The sequence below is a fragment of the Typopeltis vanoorti genome, chromosome 17 (assembly GCF_054136105.1).
Source record: "Typopeltis vanoorti isolate ZY-2024b chromosome 17, IOZ_Tvanoo_1.0, whole genome shotgun sequence".
NCBI lineage: Eukaryota > Metazoa > Arthropoda > Arachnida > Uropygi > Thelyphonidae > Typopeltis > Typopeltis vanoorti.
The window spans coordinates 6,977,871-6,998,714 of record NC_143565.1 but is presented as its reverse complement, the minus strand read 5'-3'; the positions used below and the strand labels follow the sequence as shown (position 1 = coordinate 6,998,714).

The 20,844-nt window shown below is 36.5% G+C and overlaps 1 protein-coding gene across 1 annotated transcript in view; it reads right to left on the bottom strand.

Moving 5' to 3' along the window:
* Positions 1-20,844, bottom strand: part of LOC150097115 (uncharacterized) — a 242,470-nt gene that overhangs the window by 18,544 nt on the left and 203,082 nt on the right. Inside the window, exon 14 of the mRNA XM_090407473.1 lies at positions 6,529-6,825. Within this exon, the coding sequence (XP_090263599.1) occupies positions 6,529-6,825 (297 nt within the window). The remainder of the gene's footprint in view (positions 1-6,528; positions 6,826-20,844) is intronic.

Below are 20,844 nucleotides of genomic sequence, written 5' to 3'. Positions count from 1 at the left end.
TATATTGTTCTCCCAGTAGTAAAATGATTTATCAAATACAGTAATTCAATACATATAACTATTGTCTTGAAAAAATGCAGTGTTTATTTAAGTTCTGTCTAAAAGTGTGCAGCCCATGACGGCCCATGGCCCTCACATGACTATAGTCATGTGCAGCCGTCGTGTAGTCATGTGCAGCCGTCGTGTAGTCATGTGCAGCCCATGACTATACGAGGGCCATATATTGGCCCTCGTATAGAATGAAGTTGGCCACACCTGATCTAGATGATTTCAAATGGGAAAGAATTATTTGAAAACATGAAGGCTGCAAAATTACTGATATTGCCAGAGAGTTTGTAATCTCACATAGCATTGCATCCAGGCTCTGGGTAGCATTTCAAACCAATGGAACATGTTCCAGCAATTTGCTAAGAGGTTGCACTTGCTCTACCATGGAGCACGAAGACAGATTTTTGGTTATAATACAAAATGTAATCAATGCACCACAGAAGTTCATCTTTCAAATCAGTCCATTCAAACAGAGATACATGGATATCACCACAAACTGTGGCACATCTGTGAGCAGTAGACCTGTAGTCTGCATCCCTGTATCCACAGCTCATTGTAGAGCACATTTTCAGTAGTGTTGTATCCATAAAAATTGAACACGACACAAATGGGCTAATGTACTCTTTATAGATAAGAGATGTTTTAGGCTTTCATCTGATTCTAGACACCACTTGATCTGGTGTGAAAGTAGTACAGCTTACCATTGTGAGAATGTTCTTGAAAGGGGCAGATATAGTGGTTCTGGGGAATGTCCCCAGCATTGGGGAGGCATTTTTCTTAATGAATGCACTGAGCTACAAGTGTTGGAAAGGGACGATGACTGGTGAACAATACTGCAACAAAGTTCTTCAACGTCATGTTCGACTGTTCCGTGGTGCTGTAGATGAAGAATTCATTTTTATGGATGATAGTGCCACACCACATCATACACAAACAGTGGAGATACTTCTAGAGACCCAGGATATTAATCAAATCAAGTGGCCAGCATGCTCTCCAGATCTCAACCCCACAGAACACGTTTGGAAATGATAGGGGAATGCACTGCTGCTCAAAATTCCCCTCCAGAAAATAACAAAGGTCTTATTCTTATTCTGAAGGAGTTGGCCACTTTGTTTCAAGAATGATTGTATCGCTTGTTGCTAAGCATGCTATGACGTAAGAGCTGCATCACAATTTCGGGATGGATAATTCCATACTGAAATGTGTCTTCGCGTAGTTTTCTGTAAGCACTGTACATGAATTCCTTAACTATGTACTTAGGAAATTTGTAACTTTTGCAAAAAAACGTATCATAATTTAATTTGTACAAAATTTATAACACGTTTTTTTGTGTGATATAATTTATTAGCATGCTGACAATAAATTTATATCCACATTTGGCTGTAGTCATGAACGTTTTTTTATATACAGATAAAAATGTAGTTTGTCCTTAACTTTTGGACACCAGTGTAATACTGCTAGGTTTGTATTATCACAATGTATGATCTTGTTGTTTTTATTTCTTTAGTTAAATTCTCATTACATATTATCCTGATTTTATAATTGTCATGCAATGCTTTTAATATATTAGTTATTTTCTCTGGCATGCAATAGTATTTCATGAATTTGCAAATTACTTTTCTGTTTATGCAATTGAATGCTTTTTCGAACTCAACAAATCCCAAATACAGGGTGTTCTGCCATTCTATTGATTATCCAATAATTATTCGCAAAGTTATTTGGTTCATGCACGATATATCAAGTCTAAAAGCTGCTTGTTCTTTCCTCAGGTTGCATTCAACTTCATTGTTTCATTCTTTCTGATATTATTCTAGTGTATATTTTACTAATGATCAGAAGAGATATTCCTTTTTAGATTTTGTATTCTGTTGTATCCCCTTTCTTTGATATTTTCCCAAATAATCCTGTATTCTAGCCATCTGGCCTTTCTTCCTTTATCCATATTGCATTTAGAAACGAATACAGTATCTTTTGTAGATACATGTATATCTACTTTAAGTAGCTCTGCTGAAAACTGTCTATCCCTGCAGCATTTCTATAATTTTAACTACACTCTAATAATCTTCTCTCACTTCAAATTCTATTCAGTTTGCTAATAACACATCAACTCCATTCCTCTTCTTCATATGACAAACTTTATAGTACCTTGATAACTTATGCTTCTCAAGATCTTTCATAACTAATACTTTAAACTCTAATCTCCTTCTTCTTCAATGGAACAAGGACAACAATGCAAATTCATGGTACCCAAAGAAAGTCCTGATGTTCAAAGAAAGATCTCACTTCGCCACCTTTGATAATATCCAAAAGATCAGGTTTCTCTTCTTTGGCTGATTCATCTAGATTTTTCATGTACACACAGCCTCTTCATCCACCAAAAATCTTGGTGTCCTTTTCTATTCAAACACACTACTTCTTAAATGTACAACTGCTAACACTGACTAAATTCCATAAATGCAACGTTTTGTAATATTATTATTATTATTTTATTATTACGTGATACCTCCAAGGAGTTCAAAGACTCATCGAAGGAGGGCACCTACTCTACAACTCTCCATCTTCGCCACTTAATCCACCATCTACAGCAAACCACAACTACCATCATCATCTACACCAATACCATCTACTGCTTCCACCACCACCGACTAGTATTTTCACAGATAATCACAAACATCCATGCCCACAGCAGGATTCAAACCCTCAGGCTGGAGAGTGGATATGCTAACCACTCAGCCAACCAGGCTAGCCATATTTTGAGTGGTGTGGACCAAAAACCTCCATAAAATGTTTCTTCCCCCACCCTTTTTAAATCAAAGTCCAAGTTAAAGAAGAGAAGAGAAGAGAAAAGACTTACATTTGGTCTAATTAAATTTGAGTGATAATTTCTTTTTGCTTAAGGGTCAAAGCTGTATAACTAAGAGGAGACCTCCACATAGCCTTTAAAGGAATGCGGAGAACCGACCAGGGCTTCTGACATAATGTCCAATCCTCACCTTCTCGTGGTGCACCCTGTTGGGTATCTACTTTGATACTGAACGAATGAGGATGGGCTGGCAATTTGGGATTTAGCCGAACAAATTGTATTCTTATTGGTTAAACCAAAATAAAAAATGATGGTACAACATGACAAAATTTCATGCCGGCTGGGGCGTCGCCCGGTTAAACAAGGCCCCCGTTGTTTTCGCCAGGGAACCAGGGCGAACAGCGAAAAGTCAGCTACTGGAACAAATCTGAAAACAAACCCCAACTCAACATCACCAGAGTTAAAGATCGGTACTATCAACGTAAGAAGCCTGAATGGCAAAGAAATGGAGCTAGCTGAGGAATTAGATAAGTACCAGATCGACATAATAGGGGTGACTGAAACAAAAAAGACCAAAACTGTTGAGATCTTTCTGAGCAATAAATACAAAATGTTATATTCAGGCAATAACATTCAAGGAAAAGAAGGAGTAGCCATAGTATTCAACACAAAATACGAGGCTAATCTTCTTGAATGGCAGTCAGTCTCAAGTAGAGTAATGTGGGCAAATATGAGAATGGGGAACTGGACAATGAGACTTATTTGTGCCTATGTTCCCACAGAAGGTTCTACTAAGGTAGAAGTGGAGGAATTTTTTGAGGCTTTAGAAAAAGCAACTGACACAATGAAAAAGGAAAAGTTGGTCCTTGTTGGGGATCTAAATAGCAGAGTAGGAAATGATTGTGAGACATACAAAAATATTTTGGGAAAATTTGGAGAAAAGAGCAAAGCTAATAATAATGGCAAATATCTGTTGGATTTCTGCTCAGGACATGGACTGGTTATTACTAACACCATGTTCCAACATAAAAATGTGCACAAATTCACATGGAGAGAAGAGGCTAGGAATAAGAAAAGTCTCATTAACTATGTTATTGTTGATAGTGATGTTTTCTCCCTGGTGCAGGACACCAGAGTGTACAGAGGATTTGAAATTGGAAGTGATCACTATTTAGTCTTGAGCAGGATAAAATTGAATTTCATATCGAAAAGAATAACATGTAAGAAAGTTTTAAAGTGAATAAAAGTTGAGCAGCTCTCAGATGTCAACTGTACACTAAAATAAAGAAATATTATTGAAAAGAAAATGAAAGAGTTTGAGAACAGGAATCAAACCTTGGAGATTCAGTGGCAAACTCTGAAGGAAACATTGATTGATTCTGCCAGAGAGGCATGTGGTGAGGTTGTGTGCAAAGATAAAAAAATCAGAACTCCCTCGTGGACACAGGAAGTTAAAGAGGCAGTGAAGGAAAAGAAGAAAGCATATCAAAAGTTCCTGGCAAATAAGTCAGCTTTTACTCTTACAGAATACAGAGACAAATGTAAGAAAGCTAAACAGTGTGTAAAACTAGCTAAACAAAAGTCATGGGAGGACTTTGGCAAGAATATAGAAAATAAATATCAAGAAGGTGGCAAAATATTCTGGAGGTTGTTGAAGAAGCTTAGGAATGGAGGAAAGAGTGCTGTAAAAGGAATTAGAGATGATAAAGGTGAAATGAAAACAGGAGAAAAAAGATATCCTTGAAGTATGGAGTAATTACTTTGAAAAACTGCTAAATGAAACAAGCAGTGATGACAGCACAGTGATAAAAAACACTGACCAGGCATGCAGTCAGGAATACATATCCATACTTGAAGTAGAAAAAGCCATCAAAGGCTTGAAATGTGGAAAGGCAGCATGAGTAGATGATATTCGACCAGAAATGCTGAAGTATGGTGGTATAAGAGTCTTACAGTGGCTGCACTGCATAGTTCAGAAAGCCTGGACAGAGGGACGAATTCCCGATGATTGGAGTAGAGCTCTCATAGTACCCATATATAAAAAGGGAAATAAAACTGAATGTGAGAATTACAGAGGTATTTCCCTACTGAGTGTTCCTGGCAAGATCTATGCAAGTATACTTGAGAAACGGTTGAGAAGAATTGTGGAAGAAAAGCTTGGTGAAGAACAAGCTGGATTCAGGCCAAATAGAGGCTGTCAGGATCAGATCTTCACTTTACGACAAATAGTCGAGAAAGCATGGGAATATAACAAAGATCTGTATTTAAGTTTTGTCAATTTGGAAAAGGCATATGACAAGGTGCCAAGAGAGAAGCTATTCAATACGCTGCAGTTATATGGTGTCAATGGGGCATTATATCAAGCAATACTTAGTCTTTATTTGAGTTGTGAGTCAGCAGTTAGAATTGAAGGAAGTACAGGAAGATGGTTTAATGTTAAATCTGGTGTGAGACAAGGATGTACATTATCCCCTCTGTTATTCATTATCTATATGGATCACATTATGAAGGAAAGTGGTATTAAACCTGATATCAAAATTGGAGATGTTAATGTCAGCTCTTTGCTTCATGCGGATGATGTTATACTTCTAAATAAATCCGCTACAAGTCTGCAAGATTCTCTGACTAAATTGAATAGCTGTTGTAATAGATATGGTATGAAGGTCAGCAATAAAAAGACAAAAGACAATGAAAATAGGCAGAATCATTGAAAATGTCAACTGTGTTGTGAATGGAGAACCTGTGGAACAAGTAAAACATTTCAGCTACTTAGGCACAATTTTTACTGAAGATGGTAAACTAAATATAGAAATAGACAACAGAATCAGCAAAGCTGGTATCGTGGGAAGTCAATTGAATAAATTCATATGGAATAAGAAAGAAATTAGTCGGAACACTAAATTAGCTGTATATATACAAGACTGTGTTCAAACCAATTTTAACTTATGGATCTGAGAGCTGCGTCAGAAGTAAAACACTTGACCAAAGACTAGAGACCGCAGATATGAGAGTCCTGAGAAAGATTAGAGGCATGAACAGATGGCATCAATGGTAATATCATATTAAAAATGAGGATATTAGGAAAGAACTTGACATTGTCAGCATCCAGGAATGCGTTAGCAGAGCTAATCTCAGATGGTATGGTCACTTAAATAGAATGGGAGAGGAAAGATTAGCAAAACAAGTGTTCTCTGCCAGGTTGGCAGGAAAACGACCCAGAGGAAGACCAAGATATAGGTGGATTGATATGGTACAAAGTGCCTTAGACGATAGAAATATAAGATCTGATAATGTTGGAGTCTTGACAAGTAACAGACTGATTTGGAGGAAAATTGTAGATAGGAAGTTAGTAATGATGTAATTTTTTCATGTAGTACTGTCATATCCTGTACACCACTTGAGGGTACATGGCAGGAATTTGATGATGATGATGATGATTTCTTTTTTGAATTTTCAAAATATGTCTCTCTCTCTGCAGACATAAATATATCCATTCAAATCTAAACACAAACTGTATGAATATACGAAAGCTGAGAAAAAAATTATCCTCTAAAAATTTGAAACTTAAGTTAAATAATGAAATAGCAGACAAGTATATTTTAAATGAGTCAGGACTACTAATTCTCAATTCAATATTTTACCATGCTTCATTTTCATTTTATAAATGATCTGCTTACCTGATGACCTCTTTGCTCTAGCTTGATATATTGGCCTAGTATTATAACGTTGGAATTTTGACTTTTTCTTAACGTTACGTGATGTACTCATCATATCCAGCAGTTCAGGAATTATTTCTTGTTTGCCTTCTCGAAGTATATTCACCAAATCTTTTGCCTGATTTGCATTATCATAAGTGAAAAGAGTGTAAGCTGTTCCAGATCTATCATATCGTCCTGTTCGCCCAATACGATGTACATAATCTGATGAGTCTTGTGGGAAATCATAGTTGATCACATATTTAATATCAGTGACATCTGCAAAACAAGTAAATTTTAAAATTTTTAGTGGGCAAATATGCTATGAAAACATATATGACTAATATTATGTAAAGAAATGAAGCAAAATGCATAAATGAATGAACATGTGAATATATTATTATTATATAGTTATCTCAATGGAGTCAAAAGATTCATCACGTTAAACATTATTCACACAATATTTATCATGCCTCTCCTTAAATTTATTAGTCATTTGGACACTCACGACTACAGTTTGCAATCCATTTTACCACTCATTCACCGTTCTCCAAGCAAAAAGTCTAGTCTACACACCCTTATTAACCACACTTTTACACAAGAAGAGAGGAATGGTAACCCATTCCTCTCTTCTTACTCGTCAGTTATGGAAAAATTTCTTTGGTGTCAATCTTATATAATCCTTTAGTAATTTATAAGTCATGTATCATTTATCATGTCCTCTCTCTTCTGTCAACTAAACTTGCCACCACATCTTTAATTTATCCTCATATGGAGTATTCCACAGACCAGTCACCAGCTTGGTCATTTGTCTCTGAATCTCCTCCACCAGCTGCTGCTCCCTAAGAAACCTAGTGATCAAATCTGTGCACACTAGTCAAGATGCAAGCAAATGATAGCTTTTAGACTCTTATAAAGAGGGATAACCTCCTGATCTTTATTTGTCAATGTATTCTTCAACATCCAAGTAATCCTCAAGCCATTTTGTCAACTTTTGCAATATACCCCATTCATATCTTCAAATTTTTGTCCACTATCACACACACATCCCTAGCCTCAGCAATTTCCTGCAAACCCTTCTGTAAAGTCATTACCAACCCATTTAGATCAGAAACCTGGGAAACTGCACCCAGCTCTTCATGATCATTCCTGCACCAACACTCACTTGTACCAGGGATGGTGAGACACATGCTTGATTTCATATCCCCTTAAACCTCTACTCTCTCTCTCTCTCTCTCTCTCTCTCTCTCTGAATTTGCATTTCCAACTACTCATTAAACAACATTTTCTCCATTCAATTCCATCCAAACTTCGAACTCAAAACCATTCAACTGTAGTCCATCAGGCAGGAATATACAAGTTCTTTCATTCATCAAATTCATTCCATATATCTAAAATCTGCACACCGTTCTGTCTGTACAATCTTTTCATTGACTCATTGGCAATTACAGTCCTCAATTCTGTCTTCTGCCTCATATCAAGGCAGAAGACTCTTTTTAATTTCTGTCTTTTCATTTTCATTTCTTCCAGCAACTCTTTCATATTTCATTGCATATTTCTTACATTTCAAATCATTTGCACCTGCCCAAACAATCAACTCTTTCACTTCCCTTCTGCAAACTAACAGTTTCATTAAGATCCTGTATCTTCATATCTGGGAAACATGCTCTCATCACGTTCTCATTAAATATAACTCTTATCATTGAATCTCCACAGAATACTTTCTTACTACCAGTTTTGCACATGTTCACACTTTTCCTTTTAATCTCCTTCTTGCTATATCACACACCAATCATTCTCCTCCAGTCACTCAAGCTTGTGTTTTGTTATGTGAAACATGCTATTTCTCTCATAATTGTCACTGCATTATCCATTACTTTCAGCCATAATTTTATACTCTCATTCATATTTCGTACAATATCATACACTGCTTTCATTACATTCTGTACAACATTTTCACTATCCTGCTTTGCATTGTTAATACCCTTTTCATAGCATTACTTCATTTTCCAGATTTCCACCCAACGCATATTTCTTGCATTCTTTTATGAAACATTTCTGATGCAAGATTAACATGGGAACACTAATTCTACAGAGACATCTTAATGCACATTGATCTTGTTCATTCTCTGGTGGATATATTTCCTGTCAGCCTAGCATCAAATACTTGTTTTGCTAATCATTACTCTCACATTCTGTTTAAGTGACACTTGAATGCTAATAATGTGAAGTTTGTTTCCAATATCTTCATTTAAGATTCTGCCATTCATATCATCTGTTCATTCCCATATTTTTTTCTCTCTCCAGAACTCTCATATTTATGATTTTTATGCTATGATCAATTGCTTTATTTTTAACTCGACTCTCAAACCCATAAGTTTAAACTGACTTAGTCTCTTATTATATTTACATTAAAGTTTTCACTAATTTCTCTCTTAAAATTTATATACGTTTATTTAACTCAATCACTACCATATCAGCCTACTACCTTTACTGTAAACTGTGCTAAACAGTTGAAATATTTAACTTGTTCTGTAGATTCTCTATTGGGAACACACTTTAGATTTTTTCCCACTTCATAGAAAATTTTTCACGGCAATTATTCAATTTAGATAAAGAATTCTGAACACTTATATTGGATTTATTAGAAATATAACATCATCTACATAAACCTTAAATGGATATTTCCAATTTCAATATCAGGTTTTAAGCCATTTTTCGGTATTAGTTTATGAAATGCACTGCTCACCAACAACTGTAAAATTTAAAAATCATGTGCCTTACATATGCTATATAAATGATGTCACCAAGAGTTGTGTTATTGGTTGGTTTCTAGGTGTTTGTTTTTGATGTTTAAGACTATGCTTTCTTTTCTTGTGTGAAGGCAATCTCAACTTTTTTTTTCCCATTATATTTATATTTCATTATATTTCCATAGTGCGGTTGAAAGAACAACAGAACATTGTACCCTTCAATTGGAAAAGACCTGGGTTCGATTCTTGTTGTGACGAGGGGAATCCTTATATGGACTTTTTAAATTAAAGGTGAGTTAGCCAATCTTACATGGAGGTAGCAGGGTTTTTTCTCCTGGAAACTCTGGTTTTTCATTTCGCGTGGAGACAAATCGGCCTTCACAACACAAGCAATTTACAGATAAAAAATACTGTTGGGGATGATGATGGATGGTAGATGGTGTTGATGGTAGTAATGTTGTAGTAGGAAAATTAAGTAGTAGTGGAGAGGGTGAGATGTATTTAACCAAGTAGAGTAGACTGCCCTCCTGGCAATAAGTCCTTGGACTCCCGATGTAAGGTAATTGCATTCCAATGTAAGGTGAAAGAACTAACTGGAAGTGTCACATAATAATAATAATTTAATTTGTTGTTTGTAGCAGTATTTCTGGTAACATGGTTGTTGGGCTGTTTTTTGTGTGTGTGTGTGTGTGTGTGTGTGTGTGTGTGTGTGTGTGTGTGTGTGTGTGTGTGTGTGTGTGTGTGTTAATGACCTATGTGAAGGAGTTGTTGGATGAAGCAAAAAAAGAAGGAAAAGAAGATAAAGATCATAAGTCTCCTAGCATGATATGACAGAGGCCAACTGAGGAGGAGGAGGGATTGATAGCAAATAAATCAATGCACCTCTTGTGCAGAAGGAAGATGTAGAGTTTGTAGACTATGGTATCAGTTTGATGGAAAGAAGGCTTTGTATAATGCTGATGGGCTGCACTTGAATAGTTCTGGTGTCTCGAGAGAGCTTTGTTCACCAAGAGTGGTGAAGCGCAAAGTCGGCAAAACTTACATAATTAGGGTGAGTGTGAGAATGGCTAATAAATGTGAAATCTAGTCTCTCAAACAACAATATTGAAAAGGGTAGTAAATTCAGTAAATAAAGATGAATGGGAGTGGGGTGGGGGGGGGGTAAAAGATGCTGTTTCTATATACTAATCCCAGAAGTATCAAGAACAATAGGGAGGAGTTTCTGGCAATGGTTAGTGCAACCTCAATAAAAGTTATAGGCATTAGTGAAATAGCTAACAGCAGATGATGTACTTACAGGGATAGAACGTGAAGGGATTAGTATTTTCAGGGAAGATAGAGAAGACAGGATGGGATAAGGGGTACTGTTGATGGTAACAACCAAAAATAATAGGAAACAGGTGGGAAGGCAGAAGTTCTTTTGAAGCAGTCTGGTGTGAGACTATGGTCATTAAGATAAAATATATGGTTGGTTGCTGATATAGGTCAGGTCAGAGATGACCTGGAAAACATGCATTATCAAATAAGTACAATGAGAGCAAGTTGAGAAATTATTATGGGGACTTTGACCAGGAAGATACAGACCGGAAGGAAGAAAGATCACATGGTAAGACAGAAACAGAATTTATACACCTAGTAAGAGATAATTACTTGATGGAAAATGATGTTAATAATATCAAACATACAACTGTGGAAACTGACAATAACGAAATGGAAATCAATAAAGAAATAGTGTGCACTTAAATGTTATCCTTCATAGTACAAAGCACAAAATTGAAAATCTGCAAAAAGTGGCAAGGGTTAAGCAAGGCTGAAAAAAGAAAGAAGCAGGTAATCCGAATGAATAATACAGCCTGACTGAACAAACAAGAAAAACAAGTAAAGGAGAAAATTATGTATGGAGACAATAATCAGGGGAGTACTTACCGAAAGTATGACAAAATCGTGTTTCCCGGGTGCAAAAATTCACGATATTAGCCACGCTATCCAGATGCAAAAAGCTAAGTCAAAGGAAATGATTTTCTTGGTTGGTACCAATGATTTGAGAGGCGAGAAGTATTCTATGAGAGAGGATGTAAAGGAGTTGTTAGAAGAGGCAAAATTGAAGAGTGAGAAGGTGAAGATTGCAGGTCTCCTACCATGATAGAGGCGAACTGAGGAGGAGGGCATTGATAGCCAATGAGTCTATACATAGATTGTGTAAAACAAATGATGTAGAATTTGTGATCTCTGTTTGACGGAAAGAAGGATTTGTACAATGCAGATGGACTACATCTGAATGGTTTTGGTGTTAAACGTCTGGACAGAGTTTTGTTCACCGAGCATGCTGACATGTAAATTCAGAGAAACTTAAGCAATTATGGTGGAAGCAAGTGAGTGTGAGAATGACCACGTGAGGAATCTGGTCTCTCGAGCAAAAATATTGAATAGTTAGTCAATTCAGAAAATAAACATCGATGGGACAATAAAGGGATGTTGCCGTTTTTATATACTAATGCCAGAAGTATCAGGAACCAGAGGGATGAGTTTTTGGCATTGATTAGTGCAGCCTTGCCAAAAATTATAGACATTAGTGAGACTTGGCTAACAGCAGATGATGTAGTTACAGGGATTGAATGTGAAGGGTTTAGTATTTTCAGGGAAGATAGAAAAGATATGATGGGGGGGGGGGAGTACTGTTGATGATAGCAGATGATTTGCAACCAAAAAGAATAGGAGACAGGCAGGAGGGTGGCTGTTCATTTGAAGCAATCTGGTGTGAGATTAAAACCAGTAAGACAAAATATACAGTGGGTTGTTTATAGGCCAGGGAATTCAACAGATGATTTGGAAGACATACATTGCAAAATTAGTACAATGAGTATAGGTTGAGTGATTATTATGGGGGACTTCAACTATGGAGATATAGACTGGAAGGAAAAATTATCACATGGCAGAAAGGAAATAGAATTTATACACCTGCTGAGCGATAATTACTTGAGGTAGCATGTGATGGAGGGAACTAGAGGTGGGAGAGTATTGGACCTGGTCATAGGATTAGAAGAGCTATCCATAATCAAGTTGACAACATTGCCTCCAATTGGTGAAAGTGACCATGAGGTCTTGATTTGGCATTATGATCATCTTCATAATCCCAAATCAAAAATCTGATTATAATCTGATTATGAGAAGAATTTAGCCGAGCAGCCCAAGGTAATCCCAAAAAGTTCTTTAGTTATGTGGCAAATAAAAGGAAGAATAACTATAGAAGATTAACCTTAATGAGTGATGATGGTCAAGAGAACACAGAAGTGGATAAAATAGTTGAGTTACTTAGTGACCACATAGCAAGCATATATCTTCCTAGTGAGGTTACTGCTTTAATGTGAGAACAGAGGTGGATGAATTGGAGGTCCTTATGATATTGCAAAATCTCAATGTAAATACGGTTGTTGGATTAGATGGGATATCAAGCTAGGGTTTTGCAAGAAATGCGCAAGAGAACAGGCAATGTCTTTGACTAAGCTGTTTAATTTAAGTCTCAGCTTTGGTAGAATTCTAAGAGAGTGGAAGGAGAACAAAATAATTCCTTTGCATAAGGGAGGTTTTAAGACTACAGTGCAAATTATAGACCAATCAGTATCTCAGGCGTGGTGGTAAAAGTATTAGAAAAATTGTTAAAAAAGAGAATTCAAGAATGGATAGATAAAAATATGTTACTGTATGAGAGTCAACATGACTTTGTGAAGGATTGGTCATGCCTTAGTAATTTACTAACTTTTTATACTAGAGCAGCAGCTGAGTTGGATGAAGGAAATGTCTACATGATGATTTTTTTTATTTATAATATAACACCTCCAGGGAGTCGAAAGACTCATTGAGGGAGGGCACCTACTCTACAACTCTTCACCAACTACAACTAACCGCAACTACATCGATGCCATCAACAACCACCGCTAGTATTTACGTGGACAATCACAAACATCCATGCCCAGGGCAGGATTCGAACCCGCAGCCTTTTGGTTAGAGAGAGCAGATAAGATAACCAGGCTGGGTTAGCTTATCTGCTAACCCAGCCTGGTTAGCAGATATGCTAATTAAAACAAATTAAAACAAATGGGGATGAATATGAGACTGGCTAAGTCAATAAGATGGTGACTACTGGACAGATATCAAAAAGTCATATATGGAGGGACAGAATCGAGGCAAAAACAGGTGACTAGTGGAGTGCCACAAGGTTCAGTGCTGGGACCTTTGTTTGGGACCATTGCTGTTTAATTTATACAAAAATGATATAGGAAAGGCAAGGACAATCAAGGAAAAGAAGGAGTGGCAATAGTACTCAACATTGAATATGAGGCTAATCTTCTCGAATGGCAGGCAGTCTCGAGTAGAGTGATGTGGGCAAATATGGGAATGGGGAACTGGACAATGAGACTTATTTGTGCCTATGGTCACACAGACAGTTCTACAAAGGTAGAAGTGGAGGAATTTTTTGAGTCTTTAGAGAAAACAATTGACACAATTCAAAAGAAAAAGTCAGTCCTTGTTGGGGATCTAAATATCAGAGTAGGAAATGATTGTCAGACATACAAAAATATTTTGGGAAAATTTGGAGAAAAGAGCAAAGCTAATAATAATGGCAAATACCTGTTGGATTTCTGCTCAGGACATGGACTGGTTATTACTAACACCATGTTCCAACATAAAAATGTGCACAAATTCGCATGGAGAGAAAAGGCAAGGAATAAGAAAAGTCTCATTGACCATGTTATTGTTGATTAGTGATGAAAGTTTATTTTTCACTAGGTTAGAATATAATAAATTTAGTTTAATCCTTTATCCCAGTGAGAGCAAACAAAGTTTGCACCTGAAAATATCTTCAGGACTGAATACAGTGTTGTACTATCTTACCTGGGTAAGTAGCACAACACCAGGCAACTCGTAGCAAAGGTGGGGCAAGTTACCAACACTCCTAACCCAGTATCTCCCAAAATGCAAAACCCATCTCCTTGTGGATATGTATACTGTTATACATTAAGGGATTGGCCACTACCCAGACTAGTTTTGACCTTTATTGAGGTCTCTTCAGTGGGAGCCAGGCCCAGAGTTGGGGATACCAGGCAGAAGCAGTAGCAAGGTCATCTTTACCTATATTCAGTCCTGAAGATATTTTCAGGTGCAAACTTTGTTTGCTCTCACTGGGATAAAGGATTAAACTAAATTTATTATATTCTAACCTAGTGAAAAATAAACATTCAACATCTTTCTCTAAATCCAGAGTAATTTAATAAAAAAAGGTGGCAAACATTTTGGCAACTCCTATAGGTAAAGATGACCTTGCTACTGCTTCTGCAACTCTGGGCATGGCTCCCATGGAAGAGACCTCAATAAAGATCGAAACTACTCTGGGTAGTGGCTAATCCCTTGATGCATAACAGTATATGTAGGCTGTTATTTATACAGAAAACAGATTACCTTTAATCGTGATCATTTACATGGTCTTTTTCGAAGTAACTACTGTCAGACGTAATGCATTTGTCCCAACATTGCGTCCAGTTCTTAAACACATGTGAGAGTCCGTTTTTTGAGAGTTCTTTCAAAACCGCCTCCACAGCTTTTACACATGCTTTGTTGCTTTCGAAATGGCGGCCTCTTAGTGGTTTCTTGAGCTGAGGAAACAGCCAGAAATTGCACGGTGCGAGATCAGGACTGTATGGAGGGTGTGGGAGGATGTTGTTCTTCTGCAAAATGTCAACTACACAACCAGCAATATGTGGCCTTGCATTATCGTGGTGCAATAAGAAGCCATTCTTCAGCAATGGACGCTTCCTTTTGACGTGCTTGATGATAATCGCTGCTGTGTTGATCATTGTCTCTGTGATGGACATTGAAGGTCTTCCCTCACATTCAAGATCTTCCACATTTTGCCTTCCTTCCTTAAAAGTTTTATTCCAGCGAAAAACACCTGTCCTCGACATTGCTTCATCGTGGAAAGCTTCGCGTATCGTGTTAAAAGTGTCCGATGCCAATTTTTGCAAACACACAGAAAATTTAATCACCAAACGCTGTTCCAAGGACACTTTCATTTCGAAGACTGGTTGCACCTCGTAGCTGCGCCGATGAGCAGTTACGTTTAGTCGCGTGACAGTCTGGCACATCAGCCAGTATACGTCATCAATCAACCTCTTTTGTTAATACATACAGCAACGTTATTCCACAGAAATGAATATTCTGATGAGTGGTTTCGCCACAGTAAAATTAGTCTTATTACTTACTGAACAGCCCACATACATATCTGAAAGGAGATGTGTTTTGCATTTTGGGAGATACTGGGTTAGGTGTGTTGGTAGCTTGCTCCACCTTTGCTACGAGTTGCCTGGTGTTGTACTACTTACCCAGGTAAGATAGTACAACACTATATTCAGTCCTGAAGATATTTTCAGGCGCAAACTTTGTTTGCTCTCACTCGGATAAAGGATTAAACTAAATTTATTATGTTGATAGCGATGTTTTCTCCCTGGTGCAGGACACCAGTGTACAGAGGACTTGAAATTGGAAGTGATCACTATTTAGTCTTGAGCAGGATAAAATTGAATTTCATATTGAAAAGAATGACATTTAAGAAAGTTTTAAAGCAAATAAAAGTTGAGCAGCTCTCAGATGTGAACTGTAGACTAAAATATACAAAGATTGTTGAAGAAAAAATGAAAGAGTTTGAGAATAGGAACCAAACCTTGGAGAATCAGTGGCAAGCCTTGAAGAAAACCCTGATTGATTCAGCTAGAGAGGCATGTGGTGAAGTTGTCTGCAAGGATAGAAAAATTAAACTTCATGATGGACCCAGGAAGTTAAAGAGGCAGTGAAGGAAAAGAAGAAAGCATATCAAAAGTTCCTGGCAAATAAGTCAGCTTTTACTCTTACAGAATACAGAGACAAATGTAAGAAAGCTAAACAGTGTGTAAAACTAGCCAAACAAAAGTCATGGGAGGACTTTGGCAAGAATATAGAAAATAAATATCAAGAAGGTGGCAAAATATTCTGGAGGTTGTTGAAGAAGCTTAGGAATGGAGGAAAGAGTGCTGTAAAAGGAGTTAGAGATGATAAAGGTGACATGAAAACGGTTGAAAAATATATCCTTGAAGTATGGAGTAATTACTTTGAAAATATGCTAAATGAAACAAACAGTGATGACAGCACAGTGATAAAAAAAACACTGATGAGGCATGCAGTCAGGAATACATATCCATACTTAAAGTAGAAAAAGCAATCAAACGCTTGAAATATGGAAAGGCAGCAGGAGTAGATGATATTTGATCAGAAATGCTGAAGTATGGTGGTAAAAAAGCCTTACAGTAGCTGCACTGCATAGTTCAGAAAGCCTGGACAGAGAGACGAATTCACGATGATTAGAGCAGAACACTAATAGTGCCCATATATAAAAAAGGAAATAAAACTGAATGTGAGAATTACAGAGGTATTTCCCTACTGAGTGTTCCTGGCAAGATCTATGCAGGTATACTTGAGAAACGGTTGAGAAGAATTGTGGAAGAAAAGCTTGGTGAAGAACAAGCTGGATTCAGGCCAAATAGAGGCTGTCAATATCAGATCTTCACTTTACGACAATTAGTCAAGGAAAGCATGGGAATATAACAAAGATCTGTATTTAAGTTTTGTCGATTTGGAAAAGGCATATGACAAGATGCCAAGAGAGAAGATATTCTCTCTTGGCATCTTGTCATATGGTGTGAATGGGGCATTATATCAACCAATACGTAGTCTTTATTTGAGTTGCAAGTCAGCAGTTAGAATTAAAGGAAGTACAGGAAGATGGTTTAATGTTAAATTTGGTGTGAGACAAGGATGTACATTATCCCCTCTGTTATTCATTATCTATATGGATCACATAATGAAGGAAAGTGGTATTAAACATGATAAAAAATTGGAGATGTTAATGTCAGCGCTTTGCTTTATGCGGATGATGTTATACTTCTAAATAAATCCACTAAAAGTCTGCAAGATTCTCTGACTAAATTAAATAACTGTTGTAATAGATATGATATGAAGGTCAGCAATAAAAAGACAAAGACAATGAAAATAGGCAGAATCATTGAAAATGTCAATTATGTTGTGAACAGAGAACCTGTGGAATAAGTAAAACATTTCAGCTACCTAGGCAGATTTTTAGTGAAGATGGTAAATTAAATATGTAAATTGACAAGAGAATCAACAAAGCAGGTATGGCAGGAAGTTAGTTGAATAAATTCATATGGAATAAAAGAGAAATTAATCGGAACACTAGATTAGCAGTATACAAGACAGTATTCAAGCTAATTTTAATTTATTTATCTGAGAGCTGGGTCAGAAGTAAAACACTTGACCAAAGACTAGAGACCACAGATATGAGAATCCTAAGAAAGATTGGAGGTGTGACAAGATGGCATCAATGGCAATATCATATTAAAAACGAAGATATTAGGAAAGAACTTGATATTGTCAGCATCCAGGAATGCGTTAGCAGAGCTAATCTCAGATGGTATGGTCACTTAAACAGAATGGGCGAGGAAAGATTAGCAAAACAAGTGTTTTCTGCCAGGTTGGCAGGAAACGACACAGAGAAAGACCATGATATAGGTGGATTGATATGGTATAATGTGTCTTAGACGATAGAAATATAAGATCTGATAATGTTGGGGTCTTGAGAAGTAATAGACTGATTTGGAGGAAAATTGTAGATAAGAAGTTAGTAATGATGTAAATTTTTCATGTAGTACGTTCATATCCTGTACACCCTTTGAGGGTGCATGATAGGAATTTGATGATGATGATGATATAGGAAATAACCTGAAAGGAAATATTCAGTTGTTTGCTGATGATGCGAAATTAGGTAGAGCAGTGGTCGCCAAAGTGGTCGATATTGATCCCCATGGGTCGATATAACATTGTTAAGGGGTCGATTCGGGCTCAGCGGTCGATAGAAAAATATAAGACATCATTGTATGGATAATATTTAATTCGGTTAACTTGGATTACCTCCATCCTGAATGACAGCGCAATTAAGAGTGAATCGTGGGAACAGTGACATGAATAGGATCTGCAAGATGGAGCAAGGTCATGAAAATAGTTACGGAGGACAATTAAGTAGGCCAAAATAACGTATTTACCAATAAAGGGATGTCGGTGGTTTTATATATAAATATATTTTATATATTATTTATCCCTCCTATCAAATATGTAATGTTAAGAAGAACGTCAGAAACAAAAACACATCCCTTTGACATTAAGCCAATATAATAATATATACTATATTATGCATACAATAAACACTGTAACTATAAAATAAACAATCTAAAAATTCACATAAGCGTCTTTTTTGCTTGTCCTATTATAATTATGTAATAGTAAAATAGAGGGGGTCGATAAAAAGTCAAGAAACTCCTGAATGGGTCGACAGTCAAAGAAGTTTGGAGACTCCTGAGGTAGAGTAATAGTTAATCAAGGTGATGTGGAGAGCTTGCAGGATGATTTAAATAAGCTGTCGTTATGTACAAAAATTAATGGGTGTCAGTTGAATGTCGAGAAATGTAAAGTTATGCACTTTGGCATAAATAGATTACAAGCCATTTATCATATTAATGGCATTGTACTCCAGGAAACAGATGAAGCTAGAGATTTAGGGGTGGTGGTAGACAGAGGGTTAAAGTTTGAGCAAAGCTTCTTAAAGTGTGGGTTGCGATCCCATATGGGGTTGTGTAACTGAATGTGGGGGTCGCAAAAAATTTAGCAACAGTAAAAGGTTTCTGAATGCGCAACAACCAAAAATTAATCCAGAATCAAATGCGTAATGAATTCAAGGTGTTTCTGGCAGTGCTCACCCATGTGGCATCGTGCAACTTCAGTGTAGCCTTGGTTCTGAACACACAACATGCGCACTTTGCACTGCCCATGCAGTCAAGCCATGCAATGCCAATGAATGCTGACATACATACCTTGGCTCAGATTTGAGACTATTGTATGTTATGAATTGCAGTGTTTTTACTGTACATATATAAAAATTTTTCTGCTCTTACAGAAACATAATATTTTAATTACAAAAATAAAGACTTAATATTTTCCTACCATCATTCATACTGTCATAACCGAAAAAATTTTTTTTTGGTTATGGATAAGTGGCTAAATTTAGACAGAAGAGGTAAAAATACTGATGACAATGTAGCACAGACTTTGCTACCAAAAAAAAAAGAAAATATGTCGAATCATTTTTGAAATATGGATTTACTTCTAATAATCATGATGATGATGTGGAAATGCCTCTTTGCGTAATTTGTAATGAAGTTTTGGCTGCGGAGAGCATGAAACCAGCCAAACTAGAATGACATCTTAATATCAAGCATGCAGCGTACTGCAATAAACCAAAGGAATATTTTGAACTAACTACTTTTAAAATCTTCAAATAAAGAAAAACAATGTTTTGAGAAATTTATTACTGTCAATGAAAAGTATTCACTTGCATCTTACGAAACGTCTTATTTAATTGCAAAAACTAAAAAGCCCTATGCAATAGGAGAAGATCTCGTGTTACCTGCTGCTATTAAAATATCAGAAATAGTTCATGGGAAAAAGTATGGGGATGAAATTTGTAAAATTCCTTTATTGAATGATACTGTTTCCAAAAGAATTTCTGAAATTAGTAATGACCAATTCCAGCAGCTTATTACCAGGCTTAAGGGCAACACAAAATTTGCAATTCAGTTAGATGAAACAACTAATATTTCTACCATGGCACAGTTGTTACTTTATGTAAAACTTAAAGTCTCATGTAAAATCTTGAAGTCGATGAATTTTTCAAAAATGAAGGTTTACGATGGAAAAATTGTGTTGGAGTCTGTACAGATGGTGCTGGAGCAATGATGGGTGAGAATGTTGGATTTGTAGAAAAAAAAAGTTAAAGCTGGTGGCAATGAACATATCACTTTTACTCACTGCATGGTCCATCGGGAGGCACTCGTAACCAAAAAAATATCACCAGAGTTAGATGTTGTGCTTCGCGATACTATCAAAATCATTAACTTCATTAAAAGCTGTGCTGTTAACAGTCGTTTGTTTTCAAATCTTTGCAAAGACATGGACTCTACAAAAGCTCATTACTACATGCAGAGGTAAGGTGGCTCTCGAGAGGGCGAAGTTTAAACAGATTACTGAAATTGAAAGATGAAATTGTTATATTTTCGACTGAACAGAAATCCAATTTTGTTAATATTTTTCATAATGACTCATGGTTTTCATAATTGTGTTATTTGTCGGATATTTTCGAAAAACTCAATGATTTAAACATGTCGCTTCAAGGAAAAAATTGTAACATATTTATGTTAAGAGATAAAATTGAAAGTTTTACTAAATAAGTTAACATATGGAAGAATAGGGTGGAAAATGATTCTTTAGAAATGTTTACAGCTACAGGTGATTTTATAATTGAAAATAACCTTCCCAAATATTTAATTGTAAAAGTTATTATTGATCATCTGAAGTGCCTGGAGACATAGTTTCAGAAATACTTGCCTTTAAT